This window comes from Hemibagrus wyckioides, linkage group LG11, assembly GCF_019097595.1.
Source record: "Hemibagrus wyckioides isolate EC202008001 linkage group LG11, SWU_Hwy_1.0, whole genome shotgun sequence".
NCBI classification, from domain to species: domain Eukaryota; kingdom Metazoa; phylum Chordata; class Actinopteri; order Siluriformes; family Bagridae; genus Hemibagrus; species Hemibagrus wyckioides.
The window spans coordinates 11,099,083-11,123,264 of record NC_080720.1 but is presented as its reverse complement, the minus strand read 5'-3'; the positions used below and the strand labels follow the sequence as shown (position 1 = coordinate 11,123,264).

The following is a 24,182-nucleotide window of genomic DNA, read 5'->3' as shown; positions in this document are numbered from 1 at the left end:
ATACCTCTGCTATTCAGAGTCATACAAATGTGTTCCCTATTCTCTCTATTTCGCAAAAAGGTTGCACGCTCCCCAGATCTCAGCCCTTATGTGCTGTGTTTTTCTTTTCCTTATTTCTCTAAACCAAGTGAAAGACAAAATGGAAAGAGCAGGATCAGACCAGCTGTGTTCGATTAGGGTCCTGGCACATGATAACCATACACACGCTTATGAGCACAGAAGAGACAAAGGGGCGGGAAGAAAGAGTGAGAGAGAGAGAGAGAGAGAGAGAGTGAGTACTGGTTTACAATTATATTATTATTATTATTATTATTATTATTATTATTATTATTATTATTATTATAAGTGATGTCTATCCATGCATATGATATTTTAAATCTGGACAGTAATGGATTTGTGTGTGTGTGTGTGTTTAATGTGCAATTTTCATGCACTAGCATGCATGTATGTATATGGGAGAGACAGAGACACACTCCTCTGATGGACGTGTTGTAGCTGTCAGTTAGGTGTATAAGGCAGTCAGATGTAACTACAGCAGTCCGGACTGGTTGCTATGTAAACATTCCAACTTGTGTCACAGCAGAGGAGTCTGGTTATTGAACAACTGGCAACATCTGCTTTAGAAAGGAGGGAATGCTTTCTCTTCCTACTATCTTTTTCATTGTGTCAGTTTCCCAGTCTCTCTCTCTCTCCAACCTTCTCCCTTTCACTCACTCCTGTCTCCTCCGTTTTTTTCTACATTGCTCATTGTTCTTTTCTTTCTTTTTCTCTCCTTCCATTTCATTTTTAGTTCTTAATCTCTTGCCTCCACACACTTTTCCTCTTCTAGCACCTCTCAGTCCCCAATGAAATACTCTATACCATCTTACAGTGTTATTCTTCACTTTCCACCCCTCTTAATAGCTCTCCCCTTTTTTCTGCCTCCCGTCTCACTCATGCGTTTCCTCTTATTGCACTCTGCTCCTTCTCCCTTCTTGTCCCCCTTGCTTTCTGTCCCTCAAAATCCTCTGTCTCTCTCTCTCTCTCTCTCTCTCTCTCTCTGTGTGTGTGTGTGTGTGTGTGTGTGTGTGTGTGTGTGGAATATAGTGGTTTGGACTGTCTCCCCTCTACGCCAGTACCATGGTTCACATTACTCCTTGCGCAATACTTTCTGGCAGCACACACATTTTGGCCCATGTAATCACACACACACACACACACAAAGATAATTTGCACACTAATCATTTGCATATTATTGTATACTAAATCAGCTTTCATACACTTCACACTTTTTACAATCAGGCAGGTATTCTGTGATGGAAAACTGGAAGGGATTTTCAAATGCAATATAAAAGCGCAATGTTGTTAAATCTATCGTTTTTCAGACTGCCAGACTAAACAAACACAGCTCGCTTTCGCAACCATGGCTGGATTTGTTCAGTGTTTGGGGTCTGTTGTCTCGACAACACGGTCCTTCCTCGGCCAGATAGACCATTGCTAAATACTAAGCATCAAGACCTGTTAACCCTTTCAGACCAATCCTACAGCAAACTCAGCTGCTTAAAATAATAACCTCATCATTCTGACATTTGGTAAAACATTTGCTTTTATTGATCAGATTGTCAGAGCAGCAGTCATTTTCCAAGTTTCACTGCCTGCCTGCATATAGTTATATTTTTATCTGCCTAGTGATGTGCAGAGACACTTTTGATCTTTCTGGCTCAGGTAGGTACAGAAATATAGATAAGTAGCAGCCAGAGTTTCCACCTGCTATGATTTATAGTACAAAACTGTATTATCTTTTGGTAAATGCAGTATAGTCAGAGTGTCATGTTCAGCCTTATTATAGTCATTTATTCAACCATTCGTCTTTAGTAGCCACTTTATCCTGTTCACCATGTGATGGATCCAGAGCCTATCTCAGGAATACTGGGTCTGAGGCAGGAGTATATACTGCACACACATATTTACCGACTCATTCACACCTAGGGGCTGTTTAGAGTAGCCAATACAATTGCTGGAATGTTTTTAGGAAGTGGGATAAAACCAAAGAACCCAGAGGAAATTTACATGGCCTCAAGAAGAAAACATGACACAGACGCTAGCCCAATCTCAGGACCAAATAGGTAATCAGGTTGCCTAAGTTTTGACGCAACAATGGTACCTGCTGCACTAGCATGCTGCCTTGCTGGGGGTATTTAGTGAGTGCTATATCTCATAACCTGAATTCACGCTGAAAATGCAGGTGTAAAAAAAAAAAAAAAAAGACTAAAGTATGATATGGATGAATTGTTGTATCCTGTGCACCAGTCATCATCTGATTTCTTTGTTTGCCTCATCCAAATTCACTGGCAAATCAAGCTGGCAGTAGTCCAAGAAGGACTCTTATGCCTCCATGTCAAATTCTCCACCACCAGCACCAAAGGAGGGTGAAATAGATGGAGTGATGACAGAAGAGGAAGAGGCCAGGGCTCACAGCACATGAGATCAGGCTGCTCTGCATTCAACCAGCATCCTGCCCAAGCTGTTATTGGCAACTGGCACAAACTAACACCTGGCTCAACTTCCAATGTGTTCTCCATTTCAGTACTTAAACCTGAGCACCTCTGTGTCATAACGCAGCTGGGGACATGCTTGACATGAGATATACAAAATGCTCTTAGAAGACTGTAAGATAGAAAGAGAAAGACAGAAAGAGAGAGAGAGAGAGAGAGAGAGAGAGAATGTGTGTGTGTGTGTTTGTGTGTGGTTTCATGACAGAGAACCAGACAGAGTGTGTGAAACAGCAGCAAGAGATGACAAGAAAAAAATCAAAAAGCACACACTTTACATGTTTCGCACTCACTTTCACTTCTTGTTTTCCATGTGAGCTAAAATCTAAACTTTCTAACTTTGCTTATGAAAGTCATTATCACCAATGCACATAAAGTGCTGATATTATTAATCTGTAGTAACTGTAATAACTGTACTGTATAATGCACTCAGAAATGACTGTATAAATGAGAGAGCCTCTCTCCCTCCCTCCCTCGCTATCTCTAGTTCATACTGCGTATATTATTCCTAATCATTCCACTTTGAAATCACACAAAAAGTCATTTTAAAAAAATCATTTTGAAATGGTTGGCTCCGAAAAAAAGGTTTTTATTGGTCGTGTATCAAGATTTTATCTTACCACCTTGGAAAGACACACATCTACACAACCTGGGCTTTTTTTTTTTTTGTAGCTGCCGCCACACAAATTAAAGAAATAGGAGATTGAGACTGTCCATTGTACCAGTCATAAAATTTCTCTAGGTCCCTATCAGATGTATTTATGCAGAACAGACTGAATTCTATTAACCAAAGTACAAGAACCAAAATACAGTACATCAACTGCAATGTGATTGCCTCAGCAGTCCCTGTCGAATGAATCACCAGCGAAATGTTAATGCAGCAGATTAGATTATGGCCAGGTTTCAGCTTTCCAAAGGCAAAAGAAAAGAGTGACTTTTATCTTGCTGAAAACACAAACATATCTTTAGCAGCAGTGAAAATATGCTATCGAGGTTTCCGGCTTTCCAGGCTACTCTCAGACCAATCAGGACACAGAGACCACAATGAATAGAGTGATATGTTGGCACAATAAAAAGACAATATTTATACCATATATACTGCAGACATTCTTTTTTTTTTTTTTTTAAAGTGCTAACACAATGTCCTTTTTTTTTTTTATTCCCAAATTAAAGTTTAGACAGTCCATTGCTCAAGCTGGCGTAGATCACTGTATTTCCTGCATGTTGGAGCTATGGAGGAATGCTACAATGCTGGCATGAGTGATGTGAAGGAAGAGGCTCCTCGGTGAGCTCATTGTTTTAAAGAGCAGGTCACAGCAGGAGACTGTGCTTAACCCAAGGGCTGTTCGAACTGAGGAGACATTGTGTGCCTACTGTTTCAGTTTTTCTAAGATAGCTACTACATGACCTGTGTTGTTGTGAACATGATTAAATCTTTCTTTTTTAAACAGTTTTCACCTTTAAAAGGTACAGGCAGAGAGTAAAATATACTATATAATTCTTCCCTGAGGAAAACACAAAAAAAGCTTTCAAGCCTAATAACAGTACAACACTTGGCGAACAGTATTGCTGTTATTAACTATGTTTACTTGCTTTGGTATTTTTCTCTCTCTTTTTTTCCTGTTGCATGATGTGTGGCATGGCTGATCAGGTGGTTCAATTTGCACTGGGTTGGGCTTGAGAAACGTGAAAAAATGAAAGTATTGTGTGTAAATAGGATTTTTTTTTTTTTAAATAGATTTAGAGATTGGGCCTGTCAGCACTTTTCATAATGCACATCACCACAGCATCACTGGATTGATGATGGGAGGGAGCGGGGAAATTCCGAACGCAGGGCAATTTGTGAGGACCTGACAAAACAAGCAACACCGGCTGACTCCTAACATGAGATCCAGAAATAGGAGCGAGTCACTGAGAACACACCCTTGACACTCCACACACATAATGTCTTATTCTACATGCTAAAGACATAGAAATCTTATACACATCGACATGACACTTCACTCACTCTTCCTCACACTCAGACCTCAGCAACTGACTTATTTTTGGTACACTTTGTAGACCCAACTCTGTGCTTTCATAGTCGTTGAGGTCTTGTCAGTTCAGTACTAAAATCCCACCTGAAGCATATGCATTAGTCATCTTTTACTTTTCAGCACAGAGGTGATCTCAAAGGCTGAAAGAGCACTATTATGTCTGTCTTTATGAGCCATGAGATATAGTCGGGTCACAGAAGTCCTCTGTGCTACTGGTAATAAATTAGCAATCAATCAAAGGAAAAAAAAAGAGATGATAAAGGTGTCTTTGTGCCATGTTGGAGCAGGTTCGCTCACTTTCTGTGGATAAAAGTGCTGAGAGAGGGAAGGGAGGAGTGATGAGGAAAACAGCTCCTACCTGCAGAAGTCATACTGCTCAGGGCAAAGAGCAGGACGACTACCAGGAGTGTGTGTCCCATCATACAGGGGAAGTGATCACAAGAGAGTTCCAGAAGTAAGGGTAGAATTTCTCATCAATACACTCCACACAAGCTGAAAAGCACAGACACAGAAACAGTTACTAATACAGCTTTCTTTTTCCCCCTCTTTCCTCTATTTATAAAAGAGCACACTTTCTTGTTTTTCTTTAATATCGACTTATTTTGTAACTCAAGCTGAAGCAATACAAATGTAACAATGTTAACCCAATAAAATACCTTAAACTGAATTACGTTAAATTAAATTAAGGCTGCACAAGATTGACAAAGATAGCATATAGGGATTATACTGCTACACATTATAAAGACATCTGTGTGGAGTTTTGTATGTTCTCCATGTGTGCATACGAGTTTGAACTGAAGAGTTCTCTGGTTTCCTCCGACCTCAACTACAAAAACATGCAAGTGTGTGGACCGGCTATGCTAAATCACCCCTAGGGGTGAAAGTGTGTGTGTAGGTGTGTGTGTGTGTGTGTGTGTACACATGGTGCCCAGCAGTGGACTGGCGCCCAATCCAAGGTGTGTTTCTACCTAAATCACAATGTTACCGAGATTAACTCTGTATCCTACACGACCCTGACTAGGAGGAAGCTGTTACTAAAGATGAATGAATGAATGAATGAATAATTGAATGAATGAACGAACATTATAAAGGCAGTATGTCTTCCATCATTAAAAAAAAAAAAAAAACAGTAACCGGTTGTGTGATGATTAAATTATTATTAATTAAGTCATTTTATGTAATCAAAGGACATATTTTTTCAATCACTGCTGCTATCATTACACCAACAGAAAACGCATCTCCTCTTAACCCAAATGAAATCATAAAAATGCATTTATTAAAAGTTCTAATGCCTTATTTTGTGCTATTGATTATCAAACTGATTTTGCAGCCCTAAACTGAGTTAAAACAAAGCAGGAGAAAAAGAGAAAGCACGTGGGTGAGTCCATATTTAATTAGCAGAGAAACATCTGATGGTTCTGGTGTTCTAAAAAGCCTCAACAAATAAATAGAAATGACTGTTTCCATTCGGTGCTTTAGTGCTGAATACAAACAACATCCAAACACACACAGTCACGAAGAGCCTAGACTCAGCCTCAGAGGTCACACCCACAGACCATTGGCTGGACATTTGATGCATATGGCACACTAAATTGGAAACACTTTAGGAGATTTGGAGTCGTCACCTGATTGGTTGGATTCTACAGAATTTCCAGGATATGTGTGCGTCATGTTTTTTAACGGTCTGTCTTGAAACAGTTGTGATGCTCTACTTCCCTCCCTGAAGAAGGAATCTGTTATGTTTACAAGTGTAACAATGAGTGCTTATGAGGATGAGCTGAACGCTGAATTTTCCAAATGATGTGAAGCTCACAGTGTAGACTCATTACTTGCACAGCTTTCTTAAATAGACGTTCATTGGTTGCACACCGGTCTGTTTCTGAAGGGATATCAACATGGATGGAAATTTTGATTATGGAACACTGTGAAAAGGCTGATGGGACAAGCTCGGCTAGGAAGGGTGTGTGTAGACCGTAACCTGCTTATAAAGGCTCTTGTGAGATTGTGAGTTGTGAGGCTCCTGTTGAACTTCACTCTCACTCTAGCTCTCTCTCTCCATCACTCCCTTACTTTCTCCTTTATTCTCTTTTCCCTCCCACCCTCTCCTTTTACACACACACACACGCCATCCCTCTCTCATTCTCTCTCTTGGGCCTTGTGATACTGAGCAAAATGGAGAAAATAGACGAAACTGACACCAGACTGAAGAATCACCAGGGTGTCCAGGCTAAGAGGATTAACAGGTGGCCAGAGCTAATCGCCAGAACCCCAACTGACCCCTAGAATGCAGTGAGGAAGTTATGCTCCAACCAGCATGAGCTAAACACAACTTTACATCATGCATTACACTTCATGCACTTCTACGAAAGTACAAAGTCCAAAAGTATGAGTCCACTGCATCACTGCATCAGCTATTTTAAAGCCTTACAAAAATCCTAGTATGCACTATATTCTTTTTGTTCAAATTAGCATTGACTAACTTCTGTAAAAGCGGGGGATTCATATTAGACGCACACAACAGAACAGAATCAAACATGGACAGACAAGCCCCTGCGAGGGATCTGCTGAAGACAACAACTCCTACTCTGTAAAGGGAAAATCTAGCCAATCAAATGAACACAATGGGTGTTGCAGGATTTTAAAATCAATGGCATAAACAGGAACATCCACTGAGCGTCTGCTCATCATCCCGCCTACAACACTCACTCCGTCTTGCTGACAGTGTGATCAGGCAAAGCGAGTGTCCACCTTTTTAGCAAAGACACACAGCACAACTTTCAGGCCTTTCAAGATGGAAAACCTTCAGGAATTTTCATTTAGTCTTCAGTTCTATGGAACGAGTGTGTACGAAGGTGGGATGATAAACGTGAAAACCCGTTTGGCAGAAACATCTGGAAATCAGATGTTTCTAGAAAATCAGGACTACACAACAGGTTTCCGCTGCCAGTAAGTAGCAGAGGGATGTGAAGTGCTCCACCCATTTCATATCTATGTGGAAATGATGATAGGAACAATGCACTCAGCACTGTATTGATAACATTTGATTCGACAAGCATCGTTATTTTTAACACTAACATCCTATTTGGAGAACTCTGTCTGTTAAGGGATCAGAAGAATTCCACAGACATAAACACGACGTGAAAAAGCCTGTGATTGGTTATTTCAAACGAGGCATGCCCAAGCCAATTCATTCCAAGTACTGCATAAGTCTTACAAGCATGCTAACTCTGCCATCCTCAAACCCTTTATTTAATGCTCTCATATACCACCTGGGTCTTATCCTATGTCATTTTTAACTGTTCTTTAACTGCATCACCTGCAGTACTAGAGCTCTTATACTCTTCAGTCAACACATAACAGCAGAAACTATTCAAGATTGGAAACATGTGAAGGTGGTTTTGTTTTTCAGGCATCACTCAGAGACACTGTTTCCTTATTAATGCTCAAGTTACTTCAATGGAGGAGGCAGGCATGTGTTTCTGTCACTAAATGTTTACATTAAAACTTCATTTATTACTTCTTCGGCTTTAAATTCCTTTCACACACCGAGTTGTCTCAGATAAAGAAACGAAAAGAAGCGGTGAAGATGTTTATGTGATCAACACACTTATCATAAATAAGCTATTGTGCAGGCCTTGTGCCTATGAAAACCTCAGAGCAATCAGGCCTAAACCACAAGTAATCAAATAAAAGGGTAGAAGAACTGAAACTTGGCAGTATCTTCCATCGCTTCTCTTTCTTTTTATCACACACTCTCTTCTACTTCTCATTCTCTCTCTCTATCGCTCTCTCTCTCTCTCTGTCTATCTGTAATCTCTCTAGTGAAGAGGGCTAAGGTGCACTCTTCCCTCTCTCTCTCAGCAAACAGCTGTGGTAACAAAGAGGCATTCACACACAGCGGCAGCTGCTGAAGCAGGGAAGTCGTTTTAGAGAATCTCAACAAATACCACACCTCTAGCACCTTGGCCGGGGTCACGACACTCTGCGTTTGATTTGTTCCCCAGAATTACCCACATACACACACTATACACACTCAGAGCTCACATGCAGGGTGAGGTTTTTTCATCCTGCTCTCAGAGCATGTGTGTGTGTGTGTGTGTTATCAAAGCCTTGAGAGAGTGTGACACTTAATTCACAATCAGAGGAAGCCGGAGATCAAACAGCAGCTCTAGGTCAGCAGTAGCTATTGTCAGCAAACCTATGTACTAAAATAGTGACTTAAATAGTGCATTCTGATATATTTAAACACATCTCAGAGTGATGTGTTACACTTAACATAAATGCTAACCACAAGCGCATGTGTGACCTGTGATTAGTTGTAACGAAATTTAAATGTTTTTGTGCCTGATCGCATTGCGTGACTCCATCTATCTAAAAAGCCTCTCTCTCTCTCGCTCTTGTAGAGTTATGGTACCATAACACACAACGAGCCACAGGCTGGGAAACTCATTAGTAAACCCAGACTGAACATAATAAGTAGCTACGAGTTACTCTATGCTGTATTGTGGTGTAGGAGGGCTAGAGGCTGCCATATGGTTTAACACACTGCCAGAGCAGGCAGCAAAATGAGTGATAAATCACACTATAGGCAAAGCATTAACAATATACATAACATACTACCTCTATTTGCATCAAATGTCTATTAACACTTGCTTAGTCTTATTCACATCAGATTTAAAGACACTCTAGACCTGCTAATCACGTATCTATACTCTTAACTTATGTTAGAATTGAGATGAGGTTAGGATACAGAGAACATCTTTTCCAAACCTCTCAGAGGATGTCAAATGTCCCAAGTACATGTTTCCAAAAATATATAAAAGTATATATGCTGTAGAGAATGATTATAATTGAAAGGAAGGATCTGGATACACAGCGCAGCTTTTAGGCACCTCATAGGCTCTCATACTCGTGTCAAGGTATGCCACATGTGAGGCCAAGGTTGCATAACAGCCTTCCAGATGTGTAAAGTAAGAATGTTGACAAGGCACTGGGTCCAAGATAAGGAAAAGGCCACTGACTAAAGCCTTGCTCCATTGACCATGGCTCCTCCAACACACAGTGTAGGCTCAGTGTGACGCACAAACACTTCTTTCTTAAATTTTAAAAAAAAGTGTATGTTGACATATGTGACCACTCATTGAACCCAAATGAGTATCTAGACTTTAGATACAGATTCAAATTTATACAACTCAAGTGTGTATCTCTCCTGAGCTGATATGTGGTTAGGTATATGGATGCTATATCCTCAGTTAACAATTTTGGGCTGTAATACAGTGGTACATTCAGTACTGTGTACCTTTTTAATTGAGACTGAATAGCCAAAATGGTCACATCTCCTTTACTGAGATTGACAGACAAAAAGACCATGCCACCTTCACTGTGACTGACAGGCACAGAGGACACGCCTCCTTTAATGAGACTTTCAGATAAAATGAAACACCTCCATTATTGAGAGTGACAAATACAGAAGCCACACCTCCTTCACTAAGACTGACACACACACACAGAGGCTACATCTTCTTCACTAAGACTGACACACACACACACATACACACAGAGGCCACACCTCCTTCACTGACACTGATACACACAGAGGCCACACCTCCTTCACTAAGACTGACACATACACAGGACACACCTCCCTCACTAAGACTGACACATACAGAGGCCACACCTCCCTCACTAAGACTGACACATACAGAGGCCACACCTCCTTCACTAAGACTGACACACACACACACAGAGGCTACACCTCTCTCATTGAGACTGACACACACAGAGGCCACACCTCTCTCATTGAGACTGACACATACAGAGGCCTCACCATCTTTCAATGAGGCTTACACATACATAGGCCACACCTCCTTCACTCAAAGCAGCAAAAACACAGGCCACACCTATTTTACTAGAAGTGACAGACATATAGGTTACACTCTGTTCACTGAGACTAACAGACACATAGGCCACACCCCTTTTGCCGTAACACCAAATAAGCAATAGTGAGAGCCATAGTGAAACACATTAACAAGAAACTGACCATCTGATATCTGACTTTACCATTGCAGATATAAAAGTCAGCCTGTTAATAAGTATTATTTGGTTTGAATTTGCAGCAGTCTATAAGTAACTCAGCCTTAAAAAATGCACATGCGTAAGTGACATGGTACTCCTGAAGTATATAAATAACAAAGAATGCACTCTTTTCGCTAAAGTGCATCGCTCCAGCTTGGCTATGTATCAGAGACAAACTAGTGTGGACTGACCAACATGAGACGAAACTGCCCTTACATACTATCATTTAAACACTATCACTCAAACATCTATATAGAAAGAGATCACTTGAGACAGGGCACACAAGACTAGGACATTTACACATATAATCATCATTACACATGAAACACCTGTGTGCATGATTCTGAATGGCCTCTATATATTAGTCAGACCACATCACTGTGCACACACACACACATGCACCAACACGAACGGCATGTGAACACACTCCTAGGCCTCTACACTCTCTGAATCATCAATCACATGGGAAACAGTGCAGAGTTACTGAACTGAACAGACACAGGAAAAAAAATCCCTCAAAATGATTGACCTGTAGAATTTTCAAGCTATGACAAGAGTCACATTTCCTTTGTCAGCACTTTCTCTCACCCCTGCCCCGCCATTTCATCTTGCACTCTTGTATTTGACGGACATCAGTATATTTAGCATATTTTTACGACATGAATTATACTCATTTAATTTAAAGTAGGATACAAACATCAGGTAGCAGGAAAGCCTTTGGGAACATCATACAAATTATACACTTGAAAATCTCAATTCGGGTCAAAGCGGGCCAAACGAATCAAATTACTAAAGTGAATTAGATCTGTCACTAGGCTTTTATGAGACAGATATTTCAAGTGCTTTTAAATGTACTTTAATGCTTTCCTTCCTATAACATTACCCATTCAGATGTATAAGGTTTCATAAAATATGGGACATATAAACATTCTGCATTTAATGTATATTGTAGCACTTAAAATACCTTTTCGTCTGAAGTCATTTTTATGGGGAAATGGCTTAGTTTTAATAAAACATAAAATGCTATTACTGCTGATTTATGAATTTATTACTCATTTATTAAAATGTTAAAATTGAAACCTACTTTAAAACTGTTGAAAAAGCATCCCACCTGGATATCTCATGAAGATAGCTGAGAGAACAAAATACAAAATCTAAAGATGCGGTCACTCTAAAACATAGCTTTGTACAGTATGGTTACGAATGAGAATAAAGTACATGTCTAAACCTTTTGGTGCCCCAAGGGAGTAGCTCCACTATCTGAACATCTGATCTTCATTATGGTCTTGAAGAGTCAGAAACGAGTCATTCGTCTCTCATAGCGCAACTTCTTTTCTCCTGCATCTGTGCTACACGTAATATACAACAGCCTTCTGTGTCAACTGTCTATTAATGACTGATATTACATATTTAGTCACATCACGACAATTCTAGACTTGATCTAGACATATTTACGCAAATATTCGTGATTGACACGTAAATGGAAATTCCTCAGAAGAGACCTCAATCACATCAATGCATGGTGTACATGTAATGCACTCACAATTAATTAAATATTACTCAATATTCAAAGCATATCTATGCTCAGCATCTGGATTAAAAAAAATGTCCCCTCACCTTGTGCTGAGAGCAAGTCTAGTTCCCATTAGAGGCAGCCACATAAATAAGACCACAGCGTAAGTGAGCAAAGCCTAACTAGACCGTTTCATTACTTCACTGCTCACAATAGAGAATAGTGGTGGGTAGCTTCCACTAAACTAAAAGCACAGTAGTTTTCCTCATTTGACTGATTTCACTCATCAGGCAGGAAGATATGTCAGTAGCTTGTCAGTTGTATGTCCTGTGCAAAATCTGGTGCATGATCTGCATCCTTTCAACTCAATATTTTATGCATTGTGTTTTTCAGTGCTTTGTGATGTTTAACAGCTGACCTGAGGACAGTACAGGTTTTGCGACCAGTCATTCAGAGACACTTAACCCTTTTTACACAGAACCGGGAGTGGGACGCAAACCCGACTCCATTCACTTATTAGCTTATTGAATTTCCTGATTAGGGCACTTCAAATGAGCTTGAACTTAGATTAAAAAAAAAAAATGTGTGAGGATGAATAACCACATGTAGTCATGCAACCCAAGAACCCCACCGCTATGCAAATTCCATCGTACAGGGTTTCATAATCCTGCTCCCTAATTGCAACTGCACATTTTAGTGTATCCAATTCTCTAATACACACATACACTCACACACACAAAAATCTCCACACACACGCACACACACACACACACTAGTTTGTCTTAGTACACTTGTGAGGGCCTTCTACTGCCATAATAATTAATGCAGCTAATTAATGCTAGATACTCATAAGCCTTACCATAACCTCAGGAACCAAAAGCAAACATTTTGTATTTCGTAGAATTTAAATAAAAACTTTTTTTTTTGTTTTCCCAAATGTTTGCCAAATGATGCCAGAATGTCAAAACTGTCAGATATTCCAATCCCCAAGCAAGATATTCAACACACATGTGCACACACACACACACCAGACTGAAGACTATGATTAAAACACTGATCAAATTCTCTAATACACACACACACACACACACACCAGACTGAAGACTATGATTAAAACACTGATCAAATTCTCTAATACACACACACACACCAGACTGAAGACTATGATTAAAACACTGATCAAATTCTCTAATACACACACACACACACACACACACCAGACTGAAGACTATGATTAAAACACTGATCAAATTCTTTAATAGACACACACACAGAGACTAAAGAACATAATTGAAACATTGATCTAATCCTCTAATACACACACACACCAGACTGAAGACTATGATTAAAACACTGATCAAATTCTCTAATACACACACACACGCCAGACTAAAGAACATCATTGAAACACTGATCTAATTCTCTAATACACACACACACAAGACTGAAGACCATGAGTGAAACACTGATCTAATTCTCTAATACACACACACACAAGACTGAAGACCATGAGTGAAACACTGATCTAATTCTCTAACACACACACACACACACACACACACACCAGACTAAAGAACATCACTGAAACACTGATCTAATTCTCTAACACACACACACATACAAACACACACACACACACATACCAGACTAAAGAACATCATTGAAACACTGATCTAATTCTCTAACACACACACACACACACACACACCAGACTAAAGAACATCACTGAAACACTGATCTAATTCTCAAATACAGTTCCCAACCCTGATCCTGGACTCCTGCTCTAACACACCCACTTGAACTCAGCAAGGGCTGTGAAGGAATAGAATTTGTCGAGTCAGGAGTGCTTGAGCAGGTGAAAAACTAAAATGTGCATGACAGAGGGTACTCCAGGACCAGGAAACCTGTGCTCTCTAATGCATTCTAATACATCTTATACGCTGATTTTAGCAAGTATGACACACATATGAGCATAGTAGTACTGGAAAGCAAAGATCTATGGGCATCTCAGCACATCATCTTCCTGTTATAAGGATGCTATGGCATTTGCTATACAGTTATGTGATGTTTCACGTACTACACAAAATATATCATAGCAAACGTGCTTTGCCGAAAGATTTCTTTGTTTATTTTCTTATTAGTCTGTGATCGATCTAATAAAATAAAAAAAGATCCTCCGAGCGCGCGCGCACGCGATACATGTGTCAGCAGAAGGAAGCGGAGCAACATAACGTTAAACTTCTTTGCGGTGATTTTAGATAAGTTATGCAGACACACATGCACACAGCTGGAAAGCATCTAATCGTAGTGTTAGTGCAGTTTGGCAGAAGAGCGAGGAACACACACTGACATACCAGCCAGTCTTCCCAGTTAAAGCAAACTTCTGGTTGAAGTTGAAGTTCAGAGCAGCGGCACAAAGAACAAACCCAGCGCCAAAGTTACCGTTTCCTTTCGTTTAAGTAAACGTCATAGGGGCATCACGCAGTCTCCGTTCATTAATGTCATCAGCTGTGAGACGAGCTGTCGAGATTTCGGGATAATAACGTGAGTAAGCGCTCCCAAAAACTTTTTATCCGCGCGCGTAGTGTGTACTCCATGGGGAGGCGGGCTTGTAGGATGGGGAATGGGATTCAGGGGCGGGGCTTGCTGTTATTAGAGAGTCACGATTTGCTTTTGAATAACTCTTTACGAAATATATATTTTGTTTAACAAACTAACCTAAAGCTGTGCTTTCTTTTCTATAATATGTTAGACTTTATTAAAAGATAATGCAGTTTAACTGTCTATATTGTTAGTGATTAAGCAGAATTTTGAATTGTAAACCCAATCTCAGAGATACTTCCCCAGTCCGTTTATTTATCTGTATAACAGACAAAAAAAACAACAGCATAAAACCATAAATGTTGGCTACTTTAAAGGTATCATATTATATATTGCAGCTATTTCTAGAAGACAGTGATACTAGTTAAGCAATATGATCCAAATGATCTAAGTTCTCTTGGTTCTCCGGTAGTTCAATTGAATCGACTCAGTGAAGTGACTCAGTCTCAGTAAAGAAGGGGCGTTTGAGGGGCGGGGCCTGTTAAGAAGGCGCATGCATGCAAGTAAGCGCATGTCATTTCTCTGAATTTGAGCGCTGACTCGAGTTAAACAGGAAGATGAACTACTGAATGATGTGCAATTTGCAAGCATATTTCGAATAAAGTTAGGCACACAGTTAAATTGGGCTAAACAGATATAGATCTATACATTTTTACATAAAGGTGTAAACTATTTGGAAAAGATCTTATGACAGAAGCAGTAACAGAAGCAATGTCTGGAGCAAATTAAAAAAAGTTTTTTTCTGCTCTCACACGTACAATCCACAGACATTTTCTGATTAATTAATAGAATTATTACAGGAGGAAAAGTTTAAATCATACTGAATACTGGACATGAAAATACACTGTGTTGCCAAAAGTTTTGGGACACCGGTCCAAATCATTGAATTCAGGTGTTATTTTTCAGGGGTTGGGCTCGGCTCCTTAGTTCCAGTGAAAGGAACTCTTAATGTTTCAGCATGTCAAGACATTTTGGACAATTTCATGCTCCCAACAGTTTAGGGATGCAAGCAAGGTCATAAAGACATGGATGAACGAGTTTGGTGTGGAGGAACCTGGAACTTTGGTGAGTCCTGACCTCAACAAAATAGAATACCTTTGGGGTGAATTAGAGCAGAGACTGTGCGCCAGGCCTTCTCATCCAACATCAGTGCCTGACCTCACATATGCGCTTCTAGAGGAATGGTCAAAAATTCCCATAAACACACTCCTAAACCTTGTGGAAAGCCTTACTAGAAGAGTTGAAGCTGTTATAGCTGCAAAGGGCGGGTCAACTCCATATTACATTCATGTGCAGGTAAAGGCAGACGTCCCAAAACGTTTGGCAACATAGTTTATGATGAAAGTCAGTACTGTCAATATGAAAAATAAACTATTACCTAAGCATGGTGCTGCTACCAATTCCAACAGTTGTGTTCTCTTAATTCTGTCAAGATTCTGTCAAATGAATTTATAATTATGCATCTCATATAGATTGTTGTCAGATTTTCAAACAGTTACTGAATGAAAATTAAAGTACAAGTAAAAATACATGTGTTACTAGTTCACTACTATTGCTGCTAAAAGTGATTGTAGGTGGCATCCAATTAGATGTATTTGCATAGAGTTATGCCATTTATGGGTGATGAGCTTTCATTTATTGTTATTTAAATTTGGTCATTTCTTCTAAAAGATTTGTTGCTCCATGAAAACCAGAGACAGTGCCCTCTAGAACCTTTGCACTCTACATGGAATTTAGCCCAAAGAAAATGCATAAAACATGTGCATTCTTGTTCAAGTTCTCCTTGAAAGGGGTTCAGGAGTTTCTTTTGGGTACTCTGGTTTTCTCTATAGTCCAAAGACATGTAGGCTGATTGGCATCTCTAAATTGTATGCGAGCATGTATGCCATGTGCTGTACAATGGTGTCCCCTGCCCTGTGCCCTGAGCCCTAAACCCCACAGGATAGGCTCCAGCATCCCCTAACCATGCATAGGATATTGGATGGATGGATGGATGGATATTAAGCTCAAACATACAGAAACCCCATTTAAATTTGTCTAATGTGAATTGTTTTCCAGATGCACATAACAAGCAGTGCAAATGACCAGCACCTTCACAATTATTTTGATGTGATGCCTATATTAGGGACAACGCATGTGGAAATCTTCTTGCACCCATGCAGAATAAATCATATGTGTTTTTTGAAAAATCATATGTGTTTGTGGATGTGGACATGTTCTTTAGTTTAGACTGCCGTTTCACTAACGTCCAGTAGAATAAGATGATCGTTGCAAAACACTGATTTTGTGTTATTTAATTATTTCTCTTTTAACTTAAAAATATGTGTAGCTTGTTATCTTGCTTAAAGCTCTGTCTATGGCAGATATAATTCTGAACCTCTTTACAGTGATAACTGGGTTTGGGCTGAAATATCCCAGTCCTTATTAGAATTCATGATATCTTCTGCAGAATTATAACATTTTTTTTTTCTTTTTTCTTTTCCTCTGACCACAGCACATGTTGCCATTGGTACAGACACTGATTTGTAAATATTAGAAGAAGAACGTCCATCTTTCTAAACTCTAAACTAAAGGAATCAACTAAACTGTGCAAACCTGTTATTTTTTCCATTTGTCAACTTTCTCTATAAACTGGCAATTCCAGACTGAAACAATTTCAGACATGTGAAACATATGGCCTTATTTTTTGTAACTGTTTATGTATTTTATATCCATTACCTGACTTGTGCAAGTCCACAACAATCTGTTTTTGTAGTGTTGAATGTTCTTTTGTTTTTCTAGTAATAATGGATGACAAAGGGATTTTTCCATGTGTGCAGCCTCATATGTAAATCCCAGGAAAACAGCAGACATCTTCAGAACTGAGAGTTGATGAAAATTAAAATAGCTTTTAAAGAATGATCAATTTATTTGCATTTATCGAATATTATACAATATTTAAAATATTCTTTAAGGATGTCAATAATTGTGACACATTGTTAAGAGAACATACTATTATTTTTTATAAGTAGTTGTGTTGACAATGCTTTCTTGTTAGAACAATAGTAAATTGTTTCACCTCTTGTTTTAGTAAAATGTTGGAGTATTGTGTGTAATGTTCTTTTTTTACAAAATGATTTACAAAATCACTTTTTAAGGGGAACTGTATCTATGTTCCCAGAACCCTGAATTCCTTCAGATACACGTTTTCTTCTGAAAGGCTAGGTTTTGGGTCATGAGCACATCAGTTATCAATAGTCATGTTTTTTAACATCAAAACACTTGAAACACCCTTACATTCTTCCAAGTCAGGTTCAATCTAGCAAAGCTAACATTTATTATTTTTCTTTGTGAAAAGGTCCATGTAGACCCCTACTACATAAGGTTTCCCCTACAGAGAAAAGCTCCAAGGAGACAATTTTCAGGAAGTTTGGAAAGCTTTTAAAAAACCATCAAGGAACCATTTTAGTGGGAGAATCTATAAATCTATATATCATATTTTGTTACATTATAAATATCATCATTGTTAGTGGTGAAATCATGTAAATTAACAAATAACTTTAATCTCAGATATCATGCTGAACTCCCTTGATGGAAGATCTTATCATAACTTATAAAAGTATGCTCTGATAACAATGTCTCTCTGTGGTCATTGCCATCTAATTTGCTTCAAGGCCTGCTGACCGCATAGAGTGCGACATTGGAGGACAACTATCAGGGAAAGCATCTGAATCCAGCAGACATAATGTAGGCTATGCCAAGGCCAATCTATTCTGAAGGATAGATTCTTAGCAATGGTTCAAAAAACTGGTTCATCTTATCTCATCTCAGTTCAGGCTAATATGGAAAATCTTCCTCCTAAAAAAAGGTAGAAAGTAGTGGGGAATTTATGATGGAAAATATGTCATATTAACATAGAAAACAACATAAGACATCCATAATTGAGCGTTTTGTTTATGCAAGTGGGTTGACAATAAATTTCCTCTAGCAACTAGTCTGCCAGCGTAAGTCGACATTTTTGTTCCATTCAGGAATACGATATTTCTAGGTTGTTAAAGCATGCGTGCTGTTGCTGGTTATATTTGTTTATTTGATTTGTTTGGTGTGTATTTTCTTCATGATGCCATTGCCTCCTTCTCTGCCACATCTTTCATGTAATTCGACTGAAATGTTCTTGCTCTGCTTTGCTCCCGGGGAAATGGAAATGCACTTCGGCTGCTTACAGTGTAAATGTCAAGCCCGTGATTTGCCACTAATGAGGTGGTACGCCGGAAGACTTTGTTTTGGAGCTACATGCCGTGTTTGTGCAAAAGAAAAAAAAAAGATACCCTGATGTGCTGCTTTTTGAATGTCGATGAGAATGCATTCAAAGAGCTGCTATCAGCTTCCACTTCCTCATACATATGTATTCCTCAGCACCATGTCCCGCCTCATCACCTGCCAGTGGGAGAGTTTGTGAAAACTACACACAAGACAAGATGAAATGAAGCCCTGAACATGAAACATCTGCTTTAACTTTATGATCTTCTCTGTGTATCAATCTTATTTGTGATCTTTTTTCTCTCTTTTTTTTTTTTTTCAAAAGCCACTTTCCTTAGTCTCTTTTTTGCATTTGCAAAAATATTGAACAAATAAAATACCTTTGATAACATTGCACTTCTATCCAGGATAGGAGTTTTACATTTATTCACTTTTATCTAAGTGAAAAAGGATTAGGATACTTAGTCCAACTCCAAATCTTCAGCCTGCCAAAGCCTAAGGACAAAGCCTGATTTAGCAAAAGGGACTATAGAGAATGTTAGCTGGTGAAGTAAATCGAGCTAAGCAGAAGGCTGAGATCAGGTCTACCGAAGAGTGGAAAAGCATACTGAGAAATGGAATGTACACGGTGAAGGATGTGGTGAAGCTGTGGCAGGTAAGAACAGTTTCTGCCACATTGACCACATCCACATTACAAGAGACAAACACTTCACTACACAGATTCAGAATAAAACTAAATGAAGGCATTGAACATTTTAGACCTCTTCAGACTCTCATCTTCTTAGACAACTATAACAGATTTTGGTTCACAGAACATGATCAATTTTTTTAGAGGAAAAAACAGAAGGTTTAAAAGCCTTTAGCAACACAGTTCCTCTGAATTGAAATATTATGTTATTAACAACTACAGCGGCTTTTTCTAACCAAATATATGGCATGTGCTTCCCTCTTGTGGTTATTATTGTAACCTCATCCTTGTCTGTACACATTTCCACAAAATAAAATAATTCCCTTGTGTGCAATATTGACTATATCTGCAGCTGATCCTATTGCTCTTTGTTATGTGTGTTATTAAATTACATACATTATACATGCTGTATATTATATTTGACAATTTAATGCACTCATCATTCTGCTATCTGCTTTTGCTTCTTGAAAGTCATGAAACAAACCACTTTAATCATTTACTTCATCTACAGAATAACTGGGCCTATACTACTAATGAGTTATAGATATCGCTCTCAGCCATAATCCTTTTAGTAAACACATGACAAATCTTTCTTGCTGAATGTTAAAACAGCAGGGTTCATTCTTCATAGAATCCCACCAGTTTTCCTTTATAATTTGAGTGTTGTTAAATCTTAACTCATTTAGCAGATAACCTTATCCAGAGTGACTTTTATCTCATTTTGGACAGGTGAGAGTCTTGCTCAAGGGCCCAGCAGTAGCAAGTTAGTGGGATTTGAACCCAAGCAACAGTCCAGCACTCTAACCACTGAGCTACCACTTTCCTGTGGGCAGACACGTTAACTCAGATACATTAACCACTTCACATTATAAAATTAACCTTTGGAGTAAGGAGGCCAGTTGTATACATTTTATTATTTTTCAAACTATTGCTTTAATAATAGAATGTGGATTCATTCGTTCATTTTTAATAGCGCTAGTTAGATAGCTAACTTGGATAGATATCTAAACCCAGAAATACCAGCAGAAATGAGAGTTCTTCAACAAAGTATATGACATATGACATAGTACTTGAAACACATAGTACTTTAAAAACAATAGCCATTGTTCCCTGGAACATTCTTGTCAAGGAATCCCACCAGATTCCTCATGACAGGGACCCGCACCAACCAGCCAAGCATAGGACTGGAAAGGTGTTCATAGGTTTTCCATGGTGTTTAGTCAAGGGGTGATTTCGATTATATGAACCCTAACCCTGGAATTACGGCTTTCCTGTTCAAATAGTACTTCAGCGAGAATAATTTCTTTTTAACAACCTGCATGGGCTCATAAGAGGAACTTTTAAGGGACTCTAGTACTAGATCTCACACCAGTCTCTGTTTGTTTGGGGAGTTTACTGTGAGACAGAACTCAGTCATCCAAATATGGTGTCCATATGCCTGTGGCCATCAGAGGTGACAGGGCTGCCTGTCATATCTGACAAATGCTTGTCCTTAGAAGGCAAAGCTCTAAAAGCATCTTTGCTCCAGAACAATAAGCATATGAAAACACACACAAACCCACTAACATGAACCAGTCATCGGTCTACACAGCATGAATAACGGCTGATAGCCTAAACATGTGAAATGGCAGGGATTTTAATAAGTACCTCAGCCCTCTCAAATTTAGAATTTTTAGACTTTTTCTGAACTAAAATGTACAATGAGAAGAACCCCTTGTTGGAATCCACTGAGCCTACTTCTTTGATTATGCTTTTGTCCAAGAAAGAACAAGCTTTTTCTAACCTTACTAAAAAGATAGGCGACAAACTTTGAGCTGTCTGAAATCAATAAGGATTTGTAGCAGCTGCCCAATGAGCAATGCTTTGAGTATCCATGGGATACTTTAGAGGCAGGGGGATGCTGTTTAGTCCTCAGTGTACATCTGCTAGAAACGTGAGACAGGGACATTCTGCAGCCTAGAAGTCCCTGTAGGAAGTCCCAGAACCAGGTGGTGCACTAAAACTAGATAAGGAAGTACACAACTGTAACAGTACATTAACAGTTTAGACCTGAGAGCATACCAGGCTCTTGTATTCAGAAGTGCCTCTCTGACTGCTGGGTCACAATCCTAAACATTCTCCTCACTGTGTGGTGCCAAACCCAGAGGTAACCTCATAGAAAGTGCCAAATTTTTCCATCCATTTAGGGCAATCAGTCAAGGAAACTGTCAAAGTATTCCATCTATTAGTCAGAGCAACGTTTAGGAAAAAGTGACAAACTTTGAGGTGTCTGAAATTGATAAAGCCCTGGAGCAGCTGCTTAATGAGCAATGTTTTGAGCATCCATGAAGCACTTTAGTGGCAGGGGGTGTTTTTAGAGCCCACAGGGCCCACAGAGTAAACTGGCATCTGCTAGAGACTTGAGAGTGTGACTCTGTAAATAGAAGCATACAGAGATTTTCAGTGCAAGTAAATAAATATACATAAAAAGGAATTTTATTTATAAATATCTTCTACTGCAAGACAATGTCAGAAGACCTTCACTAGTGAATCTAGTCTTAGGCTAGATAAGCAGTAATAAGCAGTCTTAGGCAACAACTATGTAAATGTCTGAGCTTCAATGTAACTGTTCCAAAGCCTCCTTTAACACTATCAGTATAGTCTCCCAAAGTTGGTATATGCAAAAAAGAATTTCACTGTGCTGTTGTGTATATGTGACAATAAAGCCTTCTTCTTCTTCTTCTTTTTACTGTGGAAAATCCAATCTTATGACCAGAAGTAAAGAGTGTTCAGGGCTATGCACATCAGGCCAGTGCCATTTAGAAGGTGGCTGGTGAAGTGGTAGAGAAATTCAAAGAAATTGAAGAAGGCCAAAGGTTTGAGTATAGTGGCTCAATTGTCAGTTCAATTGTCAGACTGGAAATGTCTCCCCGACATGACCACGGACATAGCATCCCTGAATGCCTTAGATGCACTGCAATCATCTCAGTGAGAATATTTTAAATAGAGATCAATTTATCTAGTATGTTCTTTTACAAAATTCTAAGATTACAATTGACCAAGACTGCAATATATAATTTTTTAACTCACTTCTAGACATTATTCTAATTTTGAGATTATTCTTATTTCATGATATTTCCATCTAGAAAAAAATGATTGAAAAACTAGCAGCCAATAAAACAAGACTATTATAAGTTAGATATGATTAATTTAAAACAAGAAGTCATGTCTGATGCCAGGTTGCCCACATGATTTAAAAGAAACTCATCTCTAACTCTGTTTATCAGCCGCTTTGGGCATAACATTTCTATGATTAGCAGGCTGTTTAGGGCAGCACTTGGGTCAAATTCGACTTTGAATTAGGGTATCACTCTGCAAGCTGGATGCCAGGTCAGCATGGTGTTCATCCTCAGCTTCCAGGGAGCTTAGGCTGCATGAATGTAAATTCTTTCTTCATAATCTTCACATTGATGAGAATAACATAATAGTGAATAAAATATGGGCTCTGTGTGGAACTGCATGTCAACTCTCATAACTGCCAGAGTTGCAGACACTTAATCTCACAGCTCTTAAAAAACATTCTTCCAATGGAAGTTTGCCTGCAAGACACAGGAGTCTGTTGAGGTAGAGGTCTGAATGTTAGATGGGATATTGTCCTGTGCTTGGCAGTGAATACAAGGCAAACTGCATAGTTTGCTGTAGAGCTTTATCAGCACACATGATGGAGTGACTGACCTTAAACAGCATGTGGCAGGTAATAACCATGTCTGCACGCTACAGACCAGAAAACATCAATAAATTCCGTTTACCTCAGATTTCCCCTGAAGGATCTACTGTTTGTTCTTGTTTAATAAAGTACCTGTTCAGAAGCCTACCTTTCATCTCACCGTCAATGAGATGCACCAATGTATACTGCAGACAAAGAGTATCTACACTACTCTGCCAAAGGTTTGTTGACAACTTGACCATCACATCCATGTGTGCTTGTTAAATGTCCCATTCCAGATGTAATCCGCTTCCCTGCTGTTATAACTACTCTTCTAGGAAGGCTTTCCACTTGAATTTGGAGTGTGGCTGTGGGGATTTACTCATTTTACCAAAAGAGCAGTAGTAAGATTAGACACTGATGTTAAGTAAGGAGGCCTGGGGTACAGTCAGCATTCCAGTTTATTTCAAAGGTTTTTCAGTAGGGTTGAGCTCAGGGCTCTGTGTAGGCCACTCAACTTCTTCAACCCCAATCTTAGCAAGCTGTATATTCATGGACCTTGTTTTGTGCACAGGGCATTATCATGCTGAAACAGGTTCCAGTGAAGGAGAATTGTAACACTACAGCATACAAAGTCATCCTATACAGTTGTGTGCAATCGGGCCTAATCATTGTACAAATTCTATTTTGTAATTCACAGAAAGTCTCTGTCAGCTCTTATTCTTTCACCAATAAAACCTTATGACATTATAAGCAGAAAAATATTACAAACCTAATCTGATCTTGCCAAGCTTCCCCAGTAAAACTTATGACC

At 39.1% G+C, this 24,182-nt stretch overlaps 1 protein-coding gene across 3 annotated transcripts in view; it reads right to left on the bottom strand.

The window, feature by feature from the left end:
• The window catches only part of tgfbr3 (transforming growth factor, beta receptor III), a 102,590-nt gene extending 87,836 nt beyond the window's left edge, over nucleotides 1-14,754 (bottom strand). The window contains exons 1-2 of one of the 3 annotated variants that reach the window (XM_058402437.1): nucleotides 14,598-14,754; nucleotides 4,926-5,059 (exon numbers count right to left, since the gene is read on the bottom strand). In XM_058402437.1, the coding sequence (XP_058258420.1) occupies nucleotides 4,926-4,989 (64 nt within the window). In that variant the 5' untranslated portion in view covers nucleotides 4,990-5,059; nucleotides 14,598-14,754. Of the gene's footprint in view, nucleotides 1-4,925; nucleotides 5,061-14,509 lie in introns of those variants that run through there. The other 2 variants (XM_058402436.1, XM_058402438.1) reach the window with 2 other exon arrangements.
• Nucleotides 14,755-24,182: the final 9,428 nt, after the last annotated feature.